This window comes from Centruroides vittatus, unplaced genomic scaffold, assembly GCF_030686945.1.
Source record: "Centruroides vittatus isolate TY-2023 unplaced genomic scaffold, ASM3068694v2 contig_3103, whole genome shotgun sequence".
Taxonomy (NCBI): domain Eukaryota; kingdom Metazoa; phylum Arthropoda; class Arachnida; order Scorpiones; family Buthidae; genus Centruroides; species Centruroides vittatus.
Window position 1 is genome coordinate 355242 of NW_027121999.1, and position 16474 is coordinate 371715.

Here is a 16474-nt window from a genome sequence, read left to right on the forward strand (position 1 = left end):
TACTATTTTTTATTAGTATTTGTCTCTACTGCTGATCCCAGGTCATAAAATTCTTCTACATCTTCCTTCTTTGAACCTTCAGTAGATCCATAGGCACAGATAAATCTCATTATCCTACTATTACTATTTTAAATTTTGCCCAGATGACTCTGCTAGAGTGCACTTCCCATTCTATAAGATTATCTTCCATAGCAGATGTAAATGCTATGGCTACACCCTCCTTGCTTTGAGCATCATACCCTGAGTAGATCAACTTATATTTATTGTTTAGGCTTGTCTCTCCAACTTTAATTTTCTTAGTTTCAGTGATACCTGCCATTTGTACTTTTACATTATACTTTTCTAACTCTTCAGCCAGATCTACTTCCTTTCCATTCAGACTTCTAACATTTAACCTAAAACATTTTAATTCAAATATAAATACAGTAATTCATTACAATTAGATATATAAGTAATATAAATATAATATGATTTCTAAGATAACTATCTACGAGAATTTGATACAAGCTATCTTCTAATTCTGCGAGACGAAATACTTGATATAACAAGACCCGACCAATATGATTTGAAAATTTTGTGCTGGTAAACGAGTGCAACGAGAGTGAAATTCCAATTGGATGGTTCATCTCATCCAATCTTATTGTTTTGGTCATACTATGTATTCATTCATTCATTCATTAAGGGTATGCCATTTGTTATAAAACATTTGTACAAGTAAATTTTTTGTACACTACAAATCATCCCTAATTAAAAACAATTTTATTTGGTTTTGTTTTCTGTTAACATTAAATAAAGAAATTCTGATAAGTAAAGATGATAACATTAAATAACATGGTTCCCACTCCCCTTAAAAATTAAGGACATTTAAGGACTACAAAAGAAGTTGTAAGTGCTTAAAAGTCTGTAAGACAGCGATTCTCAACCTTCTTAGCTCTACGACCCCCAAATAGTAAATATAAATAAAATTAATATCGCAACCCACCCAAAGGAATAATAACAGTAAGCCTTACTATTACTAATTGAATTTTGACTGTAATTATAAATGTAAACAAATGCAACCATCACATTAATTTCTTTTCTTTACATGTGTACTTATTGTAAGTAAAATGTTTATAAGTTTATAATAAATGATTTTTTCTCATAAAATAATTTCATTATTGTATCGCAACCCCCAGGTTGAGAAACACTGCTGTAAGAACTGATACACCCAAAGAACTGAGTAATTTTTTCAAACAATCTTTTCAGACAATTAAGATTAGATCTAGATTATATTGAACAGTTGACTAAGTATTGCATTTCATAATTATGGAAGAAATAAATATAAATGAGTCTAGTAACATGGTTGACGAATAAGTGAAAGATCTCATAAACTCTTCACACTCCCTTTTCTATTATTGCTGTCCAATCCTCTAGTATATATGGTACTTACAGCATTGCCAAACTCTTTGCATTACTTCTCACAGGTTATGCTTTTGTTTCATCAAATCTGCATTAACTGACAATCTAGCATAACTAACATTGAACCACTCTTGGAAAATACCTGCTCCCACAATTTTCTAATTTTTGCTTCCTACAAAAAGCAAACTTTTAAAAATTGAGGACCAAAAATTATCATCTTGTAAACGTTTTGATTTAATTATTTTTGAACGTGCAACTCCAAGACAAATATATTCCGCAAATTTTCTGCTTATATTAGAACTAAAAGTATATATAAAACCAAAGTACGTTAGTGCAAATAAAAGCAGAAAAATTATTGAATGTATTGTTCCCAGAATTTAATTAATTAATTTAATTGGTATTTATAATTAAATATTGGTAAACATTCTCCGTGTTGTATATACATAACAGCCGAGAAAGTAAAATCCAGAACAAAAATCTTCCTTGGGATTTAATCAAATGCACGGAAAAAAAATCTGGCAATGAGTTGCTTAACTTTCCCCCCCAACATTTAATGCTTAATGTTTAAACAGGCAGTTTAATAAATATGTAATTATTTGTCTGTTATTGTAATTATTGCCTGTTTAATAATAAAATATAACAGGCATGTTATATTTTATTATTGAAAACTTTTTATATTTTTAATTAATTATTACAGTGGTAAAAAGCTTAATTTTAAGGGTAGAGACAGATTTTATAAAAAATTGTAAATGTTAACAAGTAAAATCATGAAGTCCGACCCCACTTGAAATTGTTGTCCTCAACATGACCCCCTTTATTTCCCCACTCTGTCAACCTTTAACCACCAAAATTTAATAGCATCAATCCCCCTAATACACAAACCTCTAAAAATTTCAGAAATTTTTCACAAGAAGCAGAGGAATTGTTAAGCTTCAATTAGGGTGAACAAAATCAAGCTCCCCCCACACACTAATATTCATAAATACAGAAAAAATTCCCAAATTTTTTGTATTTCTCAATGTTTCGAGGTGTCTCGAGTCCAAATATTAAAATACATTGAATTTTAAAAGAAATTTTAAAAAAAGAAATTCAAATAAACATTGTAGATGTACTTTTTACCTTTTGTATAAAATAGCATAGATATGCTATAATCATTATTGTTACGATTTTGGTGTGATCGACTGAGTTAATCAATTTGTCAAGTGAAAAACATAGTAACGTGCAGTTCAGTCAGTTTTCACACAGTGTTTATTATTATAGAGAAATGTCATTACTGTAATTTTTTTATTAAAGATTTTTCACAAAAGTGAATAATAACTGTTCTGTTACTGTTACAATGGTTTTGCTTAAATTGATTATTTGGCAACGTAAATGATTTCTTCGTCAGCTTATATTTGAGGTCCCATTCTGTCGATTTATTCTTGAAATTTTATAAAAATCATGATTAATAGGAGGAATGAAAAAAATTATTTCATTCCTCCTATTAATCATGTGCAACGAGAATTGGTGTAATTAAAGTTCTTCCCTAATCCTCTGAAACCTTCCTCCGTTTTAGATTCATCCATCTTGACATAACAATGTAACTTTTTTTTCTAAAAACAATTGCCACCAAAATTAAAACAATTGTTCAATATTCCTCAAGTGTACTTCTGTGGCAGTTGGACTGTAACTAATTTCTTTTACTTACTTTTTGTGATGAGATAACATTAAATAATTTAGTTATCTACAAGGCACTGGTCAGCGCACACTGCGCAATCGCAGTGTGCACTGGCGGATTTACATTAGTATGGAGTTAATTAGATTGGCTTCTGAAATAAAAGTTTTTCGACGGCCAATAAAATTTTGTCATTAAGTGGTATTGATTCTTATTATTAGGGAAACTTCTTACGAATATAAAAAGTTACAAATAAATTTTAGCATCAAAGCACTTGATATAACTCCACATTTTGAATTTTTTTAATCAATTTGACTTGTGAATGGCTCAACAGAACTGGGAAAGTAAAAATGAACAAGATTTGAATTTGTTTAGACATGATCTTTATATAACAATTAAAAACATTACAAATGTTTCATCATTTAATATCTTACACATTACTCATACAAATATAGAAATGTTTTTCTTGTATAACAATATTTACAAGACTTTGTAATCTTTCATTAAAATAACAACAGTATATAAACAATAACATAACATTAAGATTATTAAACATTAAGTACCTATACTTCTTGCTTTAAACAGTGGATTAAAGATTCCAAAATCTTTATATTATTAAAATATGATGTAAAAATAACCATTTTATACATATACATAATCATTTGAACTACTATAACATCATTTCACAACACAGTTTGATGAATATAGAATCTACATTATAGATTATGTAAACTCATTATATATAGAAATTATAACAATATGTATTTAAAATGATTTTGACATCAAGACAGATTTGGAACTAAATCCAAGTTTTACAATCTTGTGAGAAACTCGGTCGTTCGGTTTAATTTTAATGATTATATAAAATCTCATTTCTTTCAGTTAATGTGACGTAAAATGTAGAATCCTCAAGTTTTGACAGATTTCATTCAAGTTTGATTTGAATAAAGTACTACCACAAAGATTTGAGAGAAAGAGACACTAAGTCAGTTTAGTTTGCTATACTCCATGCATTTCTCTTAACGTACTAAATAGTAAAATATTCCAACTATTCTTTGTGCTTTTAATCAAAGTAACCAAGAAATGTTAATTGATACTTTTATACACTATTTGTATATTTTGAGTGACTTATTAAGCTTCAAAATTGGAATACGAGGTCTGGAGGTAAAACAGGTGATCATAAATAGTTATTAAATTTTGAATACTTATAAAGAAGTTTTTGTATACATGATTTCAAACAACATAGTTTGCTATTTGTGTTTTGAAGTTGACATCACTCCAGTGAGTTCCATTGAGACACACTTCATTTTCAAAGTATGTTGTGCCTAAAGTAGTGCAATGTATTCTTGGGTATGTTGTTAACTATGTGACAAATTTTTGCCTTAAAACTTCCAGTATTTTGTAGACAATCTTCACATACCACATGCTTTGTTCACAAAATAATTATACTTCAAAAATGAAGTGTGTGAGTGTGCATCAATTACTGGAGTGATATCATCTTCAAAACATAAACAGCAAACTATGTTGTTTGAAATCTTGTATGTGGAAATCTTGAATAAATATTCTAAAGTTAATAATGTCTATTTGTAACCATCCATTTTCTCATGGACCCTGTATTAATTTAAAATTTATATATCAAAAATGTACTTCAGACTATCTTCCCTAGTTTCCTTTTGTGTTTGTAAAATTCACTTTGTTTTTGAAAAATGTGTGTTTCTAATAAAACATTTTACAAATGCTTTAGGAAAGGAAAATAGGTACTGTACATTATGGCATATAAGACACATTCCCATTTAGCACAGAGTATTTAGGAAAAAGTATTCAGGTAACAAGTTTAATTAAACAGCAATATTTTTATCCAGGAATTGGGCTAGGTAGAAGTTACCTATAACCTACTAGAGACTCTCTTCCTAAATGTAGGGTAATTCATTAGCTTATCAGAGATCACATTTCACACAAGACACAGGGAATCTTTTGCCTTATTTGGTCAAAGATCACTTCTTATATGCCATAAAATACAGTATATGCTTTTATGACAAGTGCTTTAAAGTAGCGCAACGATGAGCATTGGAAGCACTTGCACATTTTATTTCATCGTTTCAAAGTATGAACATTCTTGAGAAGGGAACAATAGAAACAGACAAGATACTTGCTTCTCTTCTCATTTCCATTCTCATAAAGTATGAATTAAGCATACAAGATACAAAATGTAAAGTCCATTCAGAGTATAATATAACATGATTAGAAAAAATTTTTTCATGATGTTTTTTGGGATGTACCAATTAAAATATTGATTTTTTTCTACTGACTTAACAAGTTAACTTTGCATTTCAATTTGTGTTATATATTTGAAATGAATAAAAATGGCACAAATCACTTTCCTTAACAATTTGTACATAAAAATTAAAAACAATAATAAAATTCAGTAGCAATCAAAAAAATTTGCTACAGTATTCTTCACTGCAATGTTTTGTCATAATTTTTAATAACAAAACTTAAATGGGTGCTGTACAAAATTATATTTTAAATGCACAGTAGCATTTTTAAGTCAAAAACAAAAATATTAACAAAGTTCTAATCAATTTAAACTGAAAAACCTTGGAAGTTTACCTGTTCGTTTCTGTCGCCAATAATCATAAGTAACTTTTGATATAATTACGACAATAAGAATGCCCATAACAACATTTAGAATATCCAAATAATCTATAAATCGTTCCTGCGGGCATAGATCTGACTTCTGCAAATAGTAGATTACAGAATTTGAATGAGATAAATCTCCGGGTGCACAACGTATGTCTCCGATATCTACCACCATCTGATAATTATCCTGCAACCAAGTTTTAAACCTAACCGTGTTACAGTCACACTTCCACGGATTTCCTCCCAAGGAGATTTCTAATTTAGTAAGTTTATCGAGTAGATAGATGGGAACTTCTTTTAATTTATTATTACTAAGATTGAGTTCAATAAGATTCTTGTGAAATTTAAAATCTTGTAAAGAAAGCAATGATGAAATGTGGTTATTACTTAAATATAAAAATCTTACGTATTCCCAGTGGGAAGCAGAATCTTTTATTGTTAGTGATGTAATTTGATTATTATTGAGAGCCACTTGCCGAGTTTTTATCGGAAGCAATTCGGGTAACGCCGTCAAGTTCCTGTTGCTACAGTCAACTGCTACAAATCTTCTATCCTGGTTTAATGAGCAATTACAAAAATTACATAATTCAGTATTGTTAATTTGCTTTTCAAGATGAACTATTTCCAAAATATTCATAATTGTTTCATTTAAACCATACTTTGATTCCTGACACAATACCGAACTTAAGTCTTCAAATTTTCCCTTGTTCTCTTCGATAAACAAATACAACCAATACATATTTTCGTTGCAATTCCACAGATTACCTAAAAATAACAACAGAATTTCAATAATGTCCGATAAAAATTATCGTCAAGTATTTCAGACAAACTCACCAATTAAATTTATCTTGTTTAATTTATCATTTTCGAAGACTTCTTTTCTAATTGTCGTAAGCTTGTTGTAAGCAATGGATATTGCCTGAAGATTTGTCAAAGGCCGAAGCCACTGCGGTGACAATTCCATCAAATTGTTGTATGACAAATCTAATTCATGCAAATGTTTCAAATTTACAAAAATCTTTTTAGGGAAACTAGTAATTTTGTTTTTGGAAAGTGACAAGGACACCAAGGGCATCCAAGAGAACAAATCTTCGGGAATCTCCGTCAAGTTATTTTCCGAAAGATCGAGACTAATCAAACTCGTCAAATTTTTAAAAATATTCGACCTGAGCGTGTGAATTACGTTATGTGATAAATTCAATAATCTGAGATAGATTAAGCTGCTAAAAACATTTTCCGGAAGATCGGATATTTTATTATTTGACAAATCTAAACTTACAAGTTCTTTAAGCATTAAGAAAGTATCAGCAGAAATCCTTTCAATGCCATCATGAGAAAACTTTAAATGTTTCGCATTACTTAAGTGATCTGTATCACTTCTTGTCAATTCAGAAAAATTACTGAAGCTAACAGTTGCATTAATTAGTAGTAATTTATTGATATTTTGTTTATTTTTTAGAGTAAATGAATTTAGAACAGCTTGAAAGGTTTCTCTATTAGAATGTACACAATTCAAGAGAGCTATGCAATTGTGTTCATTTATATCTGTCGATATGGTACAAGGACAAGCTTCTAACCTGAAATTTTCACAGTCAGATCGATACATATTAAGGCATTGGCTAGTAAAAACAAGAATCCAAGAATGAATAAAAATGATTACTTTTATGAGATATTTCATGATTAAAACAATAATAAAGCTTGGTTGATTAACACCTTTAAGTTGTAAAAGCTATAAAGCAATATCTTCATCCATCTGTAAAAAAAAAATACATAAATTTAAAAATCATTTTTAAATTATATATTTGAAATAACACATTTTAATTTATGAAGTTTAGATCTTTTCATTATAAAGTTACATGTTTTTAACTCCCTGCTTTGTGGGCACTAAGAGGATCTTTTTCTTACTGTAAATTCAGCCAAGACCAAGACCAGAATGAAGGAAGCCAGGAAATATATTCAGATTATACTCATGAAAATTTTTGAAAATCCAACCAGGATTTAACTTGGGTTCACCAGAATGATGTGATAAAGGCTAGTTCCTTTATCACTTCAACCATCTGGCTATCAAAAAAAATTCAAACCTGACAAGATGATGAATATTTCTGATGTACTGGTCAAAATTAATTTTGTCATTTATAATAGTAAATAATTTGGTGGCCAGATGTCTGAGATTGTTAAGATGTTAGTCTCTTGCTCTGAGGAATCCGAGATCAAATCTGGATGGAAAAAGGACTCCAGAAATTCTCCACGAATGATCTGTACCACATACTTTGAGCTCCATCTCTCACCACTTGACAGCCCTTATTGGGTGCATTCAAAGTAGAAGACTATTTGACCAATTCACCTGGAGACTAGTCATTCTGTTTAGGGTTGAAATTTGGGACATTCCACAGTGTTCAGAGAAGGAATCAATGATATTATGTGTAAATGATCTGGTCTAGCTTGTATAGACTAATCCTTCTTGCTGGAGCAGTGAGTCTCCACTGCCATGTGACCAAGATGATGGATGTTATGATTTCAGACTGCTCTTAATGTCCTGCAACATGCAACAGTTTTGAGGATATGTAGACTTACATTCTGCAGATACACAAGATAGAGATTAATAATAATATTACTAAAGATGATATAGCCTGCCTACTATCAAGCACTATCCCACAAGGAAAAAACTTTGTGCTGGGGTGAAAAGAGTGCAAATAAATTAATACCAAAATACAAATATCTTCATTGTAATTTTCAAACAAAGATAAAACAAATGCAGCAACCTGTCTCTTGGTCTGCTGTGTCTTTTAGTCCTGATAACAACCCTTTCCACTCACAGATGTTAATTTCTAATGGATGACAAGCTTCACAACCAGATTGTTCTGGACTACAACTCTGAACAAACAAAAGTATGATTAAAATGGTCCTCTTAGTGCCTGCAGAGTGAAGTACAAACAACAAAAAAAATTAAGTAATTGTATTTGTTTTAAATTAAAATAATTTTTATTTTACATACATTAAAAATAAATTATAGTAAAACCTCATTAAGTTAGACACCTGGAGTGAAGATCCAAAGTGTTAAGATTAGAGAGGTCTCCAACATTTGAGGTTTTCCTGTATATTAGAAAAATATAGTAATTTAGCTCTCTCTCTATATATATATATATTAATAAATCTATATAATCTATATATATATATAATTTAACTCTATATATATATATATATATATATATAGAGTTAAATTATATATATATATATATATATATGATTTATTAATGATATTACTCAAAATACACAAATAAATCTAAATAATACTCTGTATGAAAGACTGAACATAAGTATGTTTCCTTGGTGGACATATTGATTTTTCAACAAAAAAAGAAAAAGCTGTTTCTTAATAAATTATTATATTTTAAATTAAATATAAATAAAAATATTAAAAAATGTTTAATTTTCAAACAAATAGAAAAACTTCAATTCAGTTTTACTCCAAATAAAAACAACTAGAATTTAAACTGACAATGGAAAATCTAACAAAACATTTAGCATAGATGTTTTCAGTACATAAAGCATTTTTGTGTAATCAGGAAACAAATGAATTATTACTTTTAATTGTAGAAATAATTTTTAATGTATAATTTCCAATCATTATTCATGAAAGAAAATGCAATGCAGTCAAGAATATATAAAGGATATGCAAAGGATATGCAGGTATTTCTTTATCTGTCTGCAGTAGCACTTCTCAAACTGTGTTCACAGACCAGTTTTTTTCCATTTCAATCCCTTGCACATCAGTATATTTTGTGAAATTAAATAAAATAATTATAAAGCTCAGAAAATGATGTTCAAATTTATTTATTTTTTCTATTTATTTTAATTTTTAGACTGAATTACTAAGAAAAATTGAATAACCAAATAGTTCTAATCATTTTGAAAAAAACAGATCTCTGGGCCATTTTCAAGTAATTTCCTGGGACAGTTCAACTCCTGACGATCAGTGCTTAAAAGTAATAAAATACTACATTTTTAAACAGTTTTATTAAAAAATAATCTACAAAATTACAAAATTTTAAGTAAAATCTCATTGCAATTCATAAACAATTTCTAGACCAATTTGAGCAGCATTATACAAAAGAGTACAACATTTAATTTAAAAGATACATAAAACAAGACTGAATTATTTAGTATTCACACGTAATTAGCTAATACAAATCTAACTTAAATTATATGAATTTTAACCAATCTAAATAAGTAATTTGCCAAATATTGACTAAAGGTATTATTTACCACATTAAAAAAGTTATCTATATTGTTAAATATAATTAATTGGATACATGTGTTGTGTACAGGGGCGGATCTACATAGAGATTAATAAGGCTTAAGCCCTGGGCCCCCAGTGTCAAGGGCCTACAAAATTTGAATCATCATCATAAATTTTTTAATACTTTTTCATTATTATAATTATATTTCATGTGTAAATATAATGGGCTTTATGATCAACTCCATCCAATGAACAAAGCGATAATACAAATACGTCTCACTAACCTCATATAGCTTTGCATGTAAAAACCTTTTTTACCTGCAAAGCTATATGAGGTTAGTGAGACGTATTTGGGCTTTACAATAGTCCATACTATTTCATTCACACCAAATAACGTTTCTGCCTATTGTTTAGTGCTAGAGATAGGTCTCTTATTCTTGTAACTTTCAGCCTGCCCAAAAATTTTGGTCAGGATTTGCCCCAGGCAATTTGGTATCTAATCATTAATAACAGTAGATTTACAGCCCAATTGTTTAAGGCAATCATTTAGTTGAGTAAAAAAACAATGAAAAGAGATCAGCTCCATCCCTTTCATTTGACCCTTCCAGCTCAAGCTGACTCATGTCTACATGGATTATAACAACATTCAAAATTTCAGCTTTAGAAACAGCAATTTTGCTGTAAAAAGCAGAAAACAAACACCTGTCAATATGTCCAGTGATTGCAAGTATTTGATTTTACACTTACCCTTTTCAGACAAACTGTGTGTGTTACATTCATAAAAACATGTAACATATATATCTTATGTATATGTTACACTCATTTGATAGTGTGTGTGTCTGGCTGTCTGTCTTACATATATATCTATGTATATTATGTATTGAATTAAAGAAAAATTCAAAAGTTTGAAATTTAGAAATGAATTTTAAATGATGTTCACATATCTTTCTGTAAAATATACGTTTTGATATTATCAAATCAGACAAAGTCCTTGACGTAATAACCTTTATCAATAAGATTTTTCGCATGGCGCTTGCGATAGCTTCACGCTAGTCGCACGCGCTACGCTTCTGTTTAACCAATTTATTACTACCGAAGAGTTATATAAACAGGTTTCACGGTTTATTTATTTAATAAGCTACTTACTTCAGCTGTTTATATTAAATATATGTAAATTATCCTCATTTGCATATATTTAATATTTTTAATCGTTACTAAAGTGTAATTTATGCAAAGTAAAAGATACAGAAATATAATTTGGCTTGATATACTTGCGTAAATTAATATGATTTATAGTAATTTTATCCGAACGAACGGAAAAAATAAATAAATAAAACACCTACCTCAAACGACAATTACGTCTTCAATTCGATCATTTTTTCCTCGACGCCCCCTGCTGTTAAATTAGCTTAATTAAGAGTAAATGGATGAATAAAATCTTGTTAACGAGTTATAAAAATTTATAAAGTAAATTGCTGAGTGCGTGCAATTATCACGAATTTTTATTATTAATATTAATATCCATTAAAATTCAGCGCAGAATGAGGTCATTATCAGAATGCATAATCATCGGCGAATCGGGGAAAAAAAGTAATTAAGGAACCGAATTAAAAATGTCGACCTGTAAATTTCATAAAAACTTATTTTTCTTATTATTTTATGAGAAATTTGCACTTACCAGGATTTAGAATGTGAATTTCAGATAATAAAAACGTACACGTATCTCTCGTTCATTTTTGATTATCTTCACTTTGTGGATATTAATATGAGAGCCGACAAAACAAACCTTATTATGGGTTCGGCCAGGCCCGCAATAGGGACGATAGGGTAGAGATGGATACCTACCAGGGTAGAGCCATTAATCACTGGCTTTACCTGGCCTTTGCGCCTGATCAACTAGCTGGACGGGTAGCTTTTTCCGGAGGGTTATCTTTTGTAGTTAACCTCGTAAACCTAAATAGAAGCCATTTTCTCAGAGAATGTCCTCTCTGGAAGCACTCCTTGGAAATCACATATGTGTCGCACTTGCCTTTCATCAATCCAATCCAAGATAAAGACCGTAATTCTATAGAAGAATTATAGGAACTAAATTATTGAAGGAGGGAATTGATGTTTTAAAATTTCTTTGTAGTTAAAGATCAAAGAGATGTGAAAATAAAAAGAGTTTAAGTATAACTATGAAAACCATACGATTAAATGGCACGCAGCGCACCAGTAAGAATTATTCGAATTACAAATCTCAATCGAAAAGCTCTCATTTATTACTGAACAAAATCGAACTAATTACATACTTTAGCATCGGCTCACGCGATGTGCCAATGCTAAAGTAATTGGTTTAGGTCAGTGGTTCTTAACTTTTTTAGTGGTCAGCACCCCCCTTGAATCTGAAAATAAGCTCTTGCACCCCCCTTAAAAAATGTGTGTATATTTTTTATTTAAGAAAATTCATTTATTGCATAAACAAATGCCATGTTTATTTACAATATATATTACTATATAACATAAAAAGCAATATTTAAATTATAATGGCTAGGTTGTTGTTGTTTATTCATAATAATTCTATTAAAGTTGTGGATAAGCTTCTAACCGTTTACACCAGAACTACTCTAAGTCTAGTTTTTCAAACTCCATTTCCATACGCGCATTAGCTATTAAAAAATAAATTTTTTTGAAATTTCTCTCGCACCCTTGGAAATGCTCTCTCGCACCCCTGAGGGTGCATGCACCCCAGGTTAATGTTAAATAAACTCATACTTAGTTGAAGTCTTTGCAGACATATAATTTGAAATTTAATATGAAAATACAAGTACAGTAGGACCTGCTTAAGATGATCACCCTTGGAACCAAGACAAATGGTACTTTGTAGCCCGAGGAAATTATTTCTCATGTTTCAGTTTTTAGAACATTTATTTAATGTGGAATGAATTTAGTCTCTCACGGTAGCTGTTGTTGAAGAAATTTCTGATAATGGAAAATACTACAATATGTGGGAGGCTGATGTTGACCTGCAAGAAGATATCTTTTTTTTTTTTTTTGTCGACGCCACCAGGACATGTTTTGGACTGTTAGCCGCCTGCGTGCTACACATATTTGACCGCCCCTATCAATGCTGATCGCGAGTAAATTCAAAACCCAAGCCGACCCATGAGAGCGTACTATCGATAGTTTCATGTAGTTGACAGGGGGTTAAAAAATCCATTAAAATATTTGATATATATTAATTTTAATTTTATTCAAATCAAACCACCCCGTTGATAATAGGCGCCTTTCTGCGCCGCCATGAAATAGAAGCTGCAAACTAAAACGAAATATTTCTCATTTAGTATATGAATATGTGTATATAAACATTTATTTAACATTCACCATCATTTAGTCCGATGAATAATGACGATTTAATCTAACTTACAAGGTTACAAGAAATCGTCTTATTAAAAAGCTAATCCCAGAAAATTCAAAATTTTTATGCGATAATAACGATTAACAGCGATTTTCTGTTGGCCCGCTACAGAGAAGTTTCGAGTCGGCATCACGAGTGACGTCATGAGTTACGTAGTCGTCCGGCGCCATCTTTGTGGTTTGTTTATGTTTTATTTGTGTTTATGCGTGCTTTAACTGGAGTTATTGTGTTGCTTATTCGTCGCGATTATCGCCTTGGAAACAATAAAGTGTCTACAAGCCTATTGCATAACTCATTTTGTTAATATCGACAAAATAAAGTTAGATAATTATAATAACCACAGATTTTAGTTTGAATAGATAATAATTGTGTTTTAACTTCATTTTTCATCTTTCAATTTATTTTCTTACTGTCTGCTTGTAATAAATATACAATAGAGTTAATATTAAAGCGTTAAGCAAAGATAATATCTTAGCAGATGAAGAATTAAAAATGAATTTTAAACTAATTGCCAATCCAGTTTAATTTACATAAATAAAAGTGTGTGTATTTTTTAAGCTATATAAATCTAGACACTTACAATAGCTCACTTACAAATAGCTAAGTTATCTTATTTTGGTGAGCAACATTAACGTTTTATTTAAAATTTATCTTGTATACTAGTACTTTTTTTAATCAATTAACAGGACTTATTATACTGGAATTATGGATGCAGATATTTAGTCTTACAGATCAGAAATAATATTTTTTATTTAGACTAATTAATAATTCTAAATAAAAAATATTATTTCTGATCTGTAAGACTAAATATCTGCATCCATAATTCCAGTATAATAAGTCCTGTTAATTGATAAAAAAAGTACTGGTATACAAGACAAATTTTAAATTACGATAGAAGGCACAAAGGCATAATAATTAAACATTAACGTTTCTTTAAAGGTGCACCCCAAACGTTTTTAAACGCGTGTATTTTTTCATGTAATGAATGCTCAAAAATGATCCTCTCAGTACCTTCCTTCAAAATACTGAAGATTGCACTGAAAATGTTAAAAATTCCAGGAAAAAAAAAACTTTTTACATAAACAACACAGCAAAATGGGGTGGACCCGAGTTAGTGTACTGAAAAAACGATCATTGCTTGATATCGAATCAGTCATAATACAAATGACGAATAAGACCATAGAAGGCGTGTAAATAAGATTTTTAAGGCCAATAAACGGAAAAAAAGTGTCCCATAGACTTAGCATTAAAAGTTTGAAAAATGGCGTTTTTGGAAATATTTATTGCTAAATTGTCCTGAAAACATGTTTATTTGTCTGAATAACGCCAGAAAATTTCTCGTAACCAAATTAGAAGTAAAAAAAACGATTAAAACAAGCGATTTTATAGCGACTGTTTACATAAGTCAAAGTGGTAGTCTGCGGGGGCGTGGCATTTCGCGGGAATTTTACCGACAATTGTTTTTACTGGTGGATGTAATAACAGACAAAGAAAGTAACCAATTACAGTGTAAAAGAAGTTAACTATCGATGTTATCTGGCAATAATTCGCCTTTTTATCTCTAGTCGCTGTAGAGTTTCAGGGGTGTACTTTTGGAAATACTGAAATATTTTTGGCCCGGAGTTTGTGACAAAGCATTTAATGATTGGAACAGTTAAAAAACACATACGGGAATACGATTCAACGATTAGATAGCAACAGACTTGTTTACAGTTTGAAAAATAGACTTTTGAAGTTGACGATTTTTTTCCTGAAAAATTCGCGAAACGTAATACTTTTCGTTTTCGTTATAAATAAATAAAACAGATGTATTTTAAGTAGTATTGTTGATTAATACATCAGAAACACAATCCCACTAACGTCAAAAACGAAAAAATCGCGAAAAAAATTTTGATTTTTTCAGTAACACCTTTAGTCACGCGGGGTGCACGTACACTCCCGCGTGACTAAAGGTGTTACTGAAAAAATCAAAAATTTTTTCGCGATTTTTTCGTTTTTGACGTTAGTGGGATTGTGTTTCTGATGTATTAATCAACAATACTACTTAAAATACATCTGTTTTATTTATTTATAACGAAAACGAAAAGTATTACGTTTCGCGAATTTTTCAGGAAAAAAATCGTCAACTTCAAAAGTCTATTTTTCAAACTGTAAACAAGTCTGTTGCTATCTAATCGTTGAATCGTATTCCCGTATGTGTTTTTTAACTGTTCCAATCATTAAATGCTTTGTCACAAACCCCGGGCCAAAAATATTTCAGTATTTCCAAAAGTACACCCCCTGAAACTCTACAGCGACTAGAGATAAAAAGGCGAATTATTGCCAGATAACATCGATAGTTAACTTCTTTTACACTGTAATTGGTTACTTTCTTTGTCTGTTATTACATCCACCAGTAAAAACAATTGTCGGTAAAATTCCCGCGAAATGCCACGCCCCCGCAGACTACCACTTTGACTTATGTAAACAGTCGCTATAAAATCGCTTGTTTTAATCGTTTTTTTTACTTCTAATTTGGTTACGAGAAATTTTCTGGCGTTATTCAGACAAATAAACATGTTTTCAGGACAATTTAGCAATAAATATTTCCAAAAACGCCATTTTTCAAACTTTTAATGCTAAGTCTATGGGACACTTTTTTTCCGTTTATTGGCCTTAAAAATCTTATTTACACGCCTTCTATGGTCTTATTCGTCATTTGTATTATGACTGATTCGATATCAAGCAATGATCGTTTTTTCAGTACACTAACTCGGGTCCACCCCATTTTGCTGTGTTGTTTATGTAAAAAGTTTTTTTTTTCCTGGAATTTTTAACATTTTCAGTGCAATCTTCAGTATTTTGAAGGAAGGTACTGAGGGGATCATTTTTGAGCATTAACCCTCCTGGAGATGACCGTAGTCCGACGTCATGGTTTGCAGACTTTACCGCAAGATGGGAGTACTAGCAACTATAGTGCCGTCTTCATGAGAGCATTAAAAAAGTATGATAACTTAAAAAGTATGATAATTTTTTATGTTTTATTTTTTGTCTCCGGTCCAAAAATAGGGTACCGTTTCTCGTCTCGGTCCCCTGAGTTGAAATATATAATCAAAGTCCTGAAATTCCATAGGTGGTAATCTATAGTACACCCCTCTTTCCTTAT

General features: G+C 30.4%; 1 protein-coding gene across 1 annotated transcript; it reads right to left on the reverse strand.

Annotated features, from left to right (window-relative positions):
- Window positions 1-3871: 3871 nt before the first annotated feature.
- On the reverse strand, window positions 3872-11337 carry LOC136973175 (platelet glycoprotein V-like). Its single transcript, XM_067267872.1, has 3 exons — window positions 11276-11337; window positions 6527-7445; window positions 3872-6457 (listed from the first exon to the last, which is right to left on the reverse strand). Exons 2-3 carry the CDS (start codon window positions 7368-7370, stop codon window positions 5631-5633), a joined length of 1671 nt encoding a protein of 556 aa, XP_067123973.1. The 5' UTR covers window positions 7371-7445; window positions 11276-11337; the 3' UTR covers window positions 3872-5630.
- Window positions 11338-16474: the final 5137 nt, after the last annotated feature.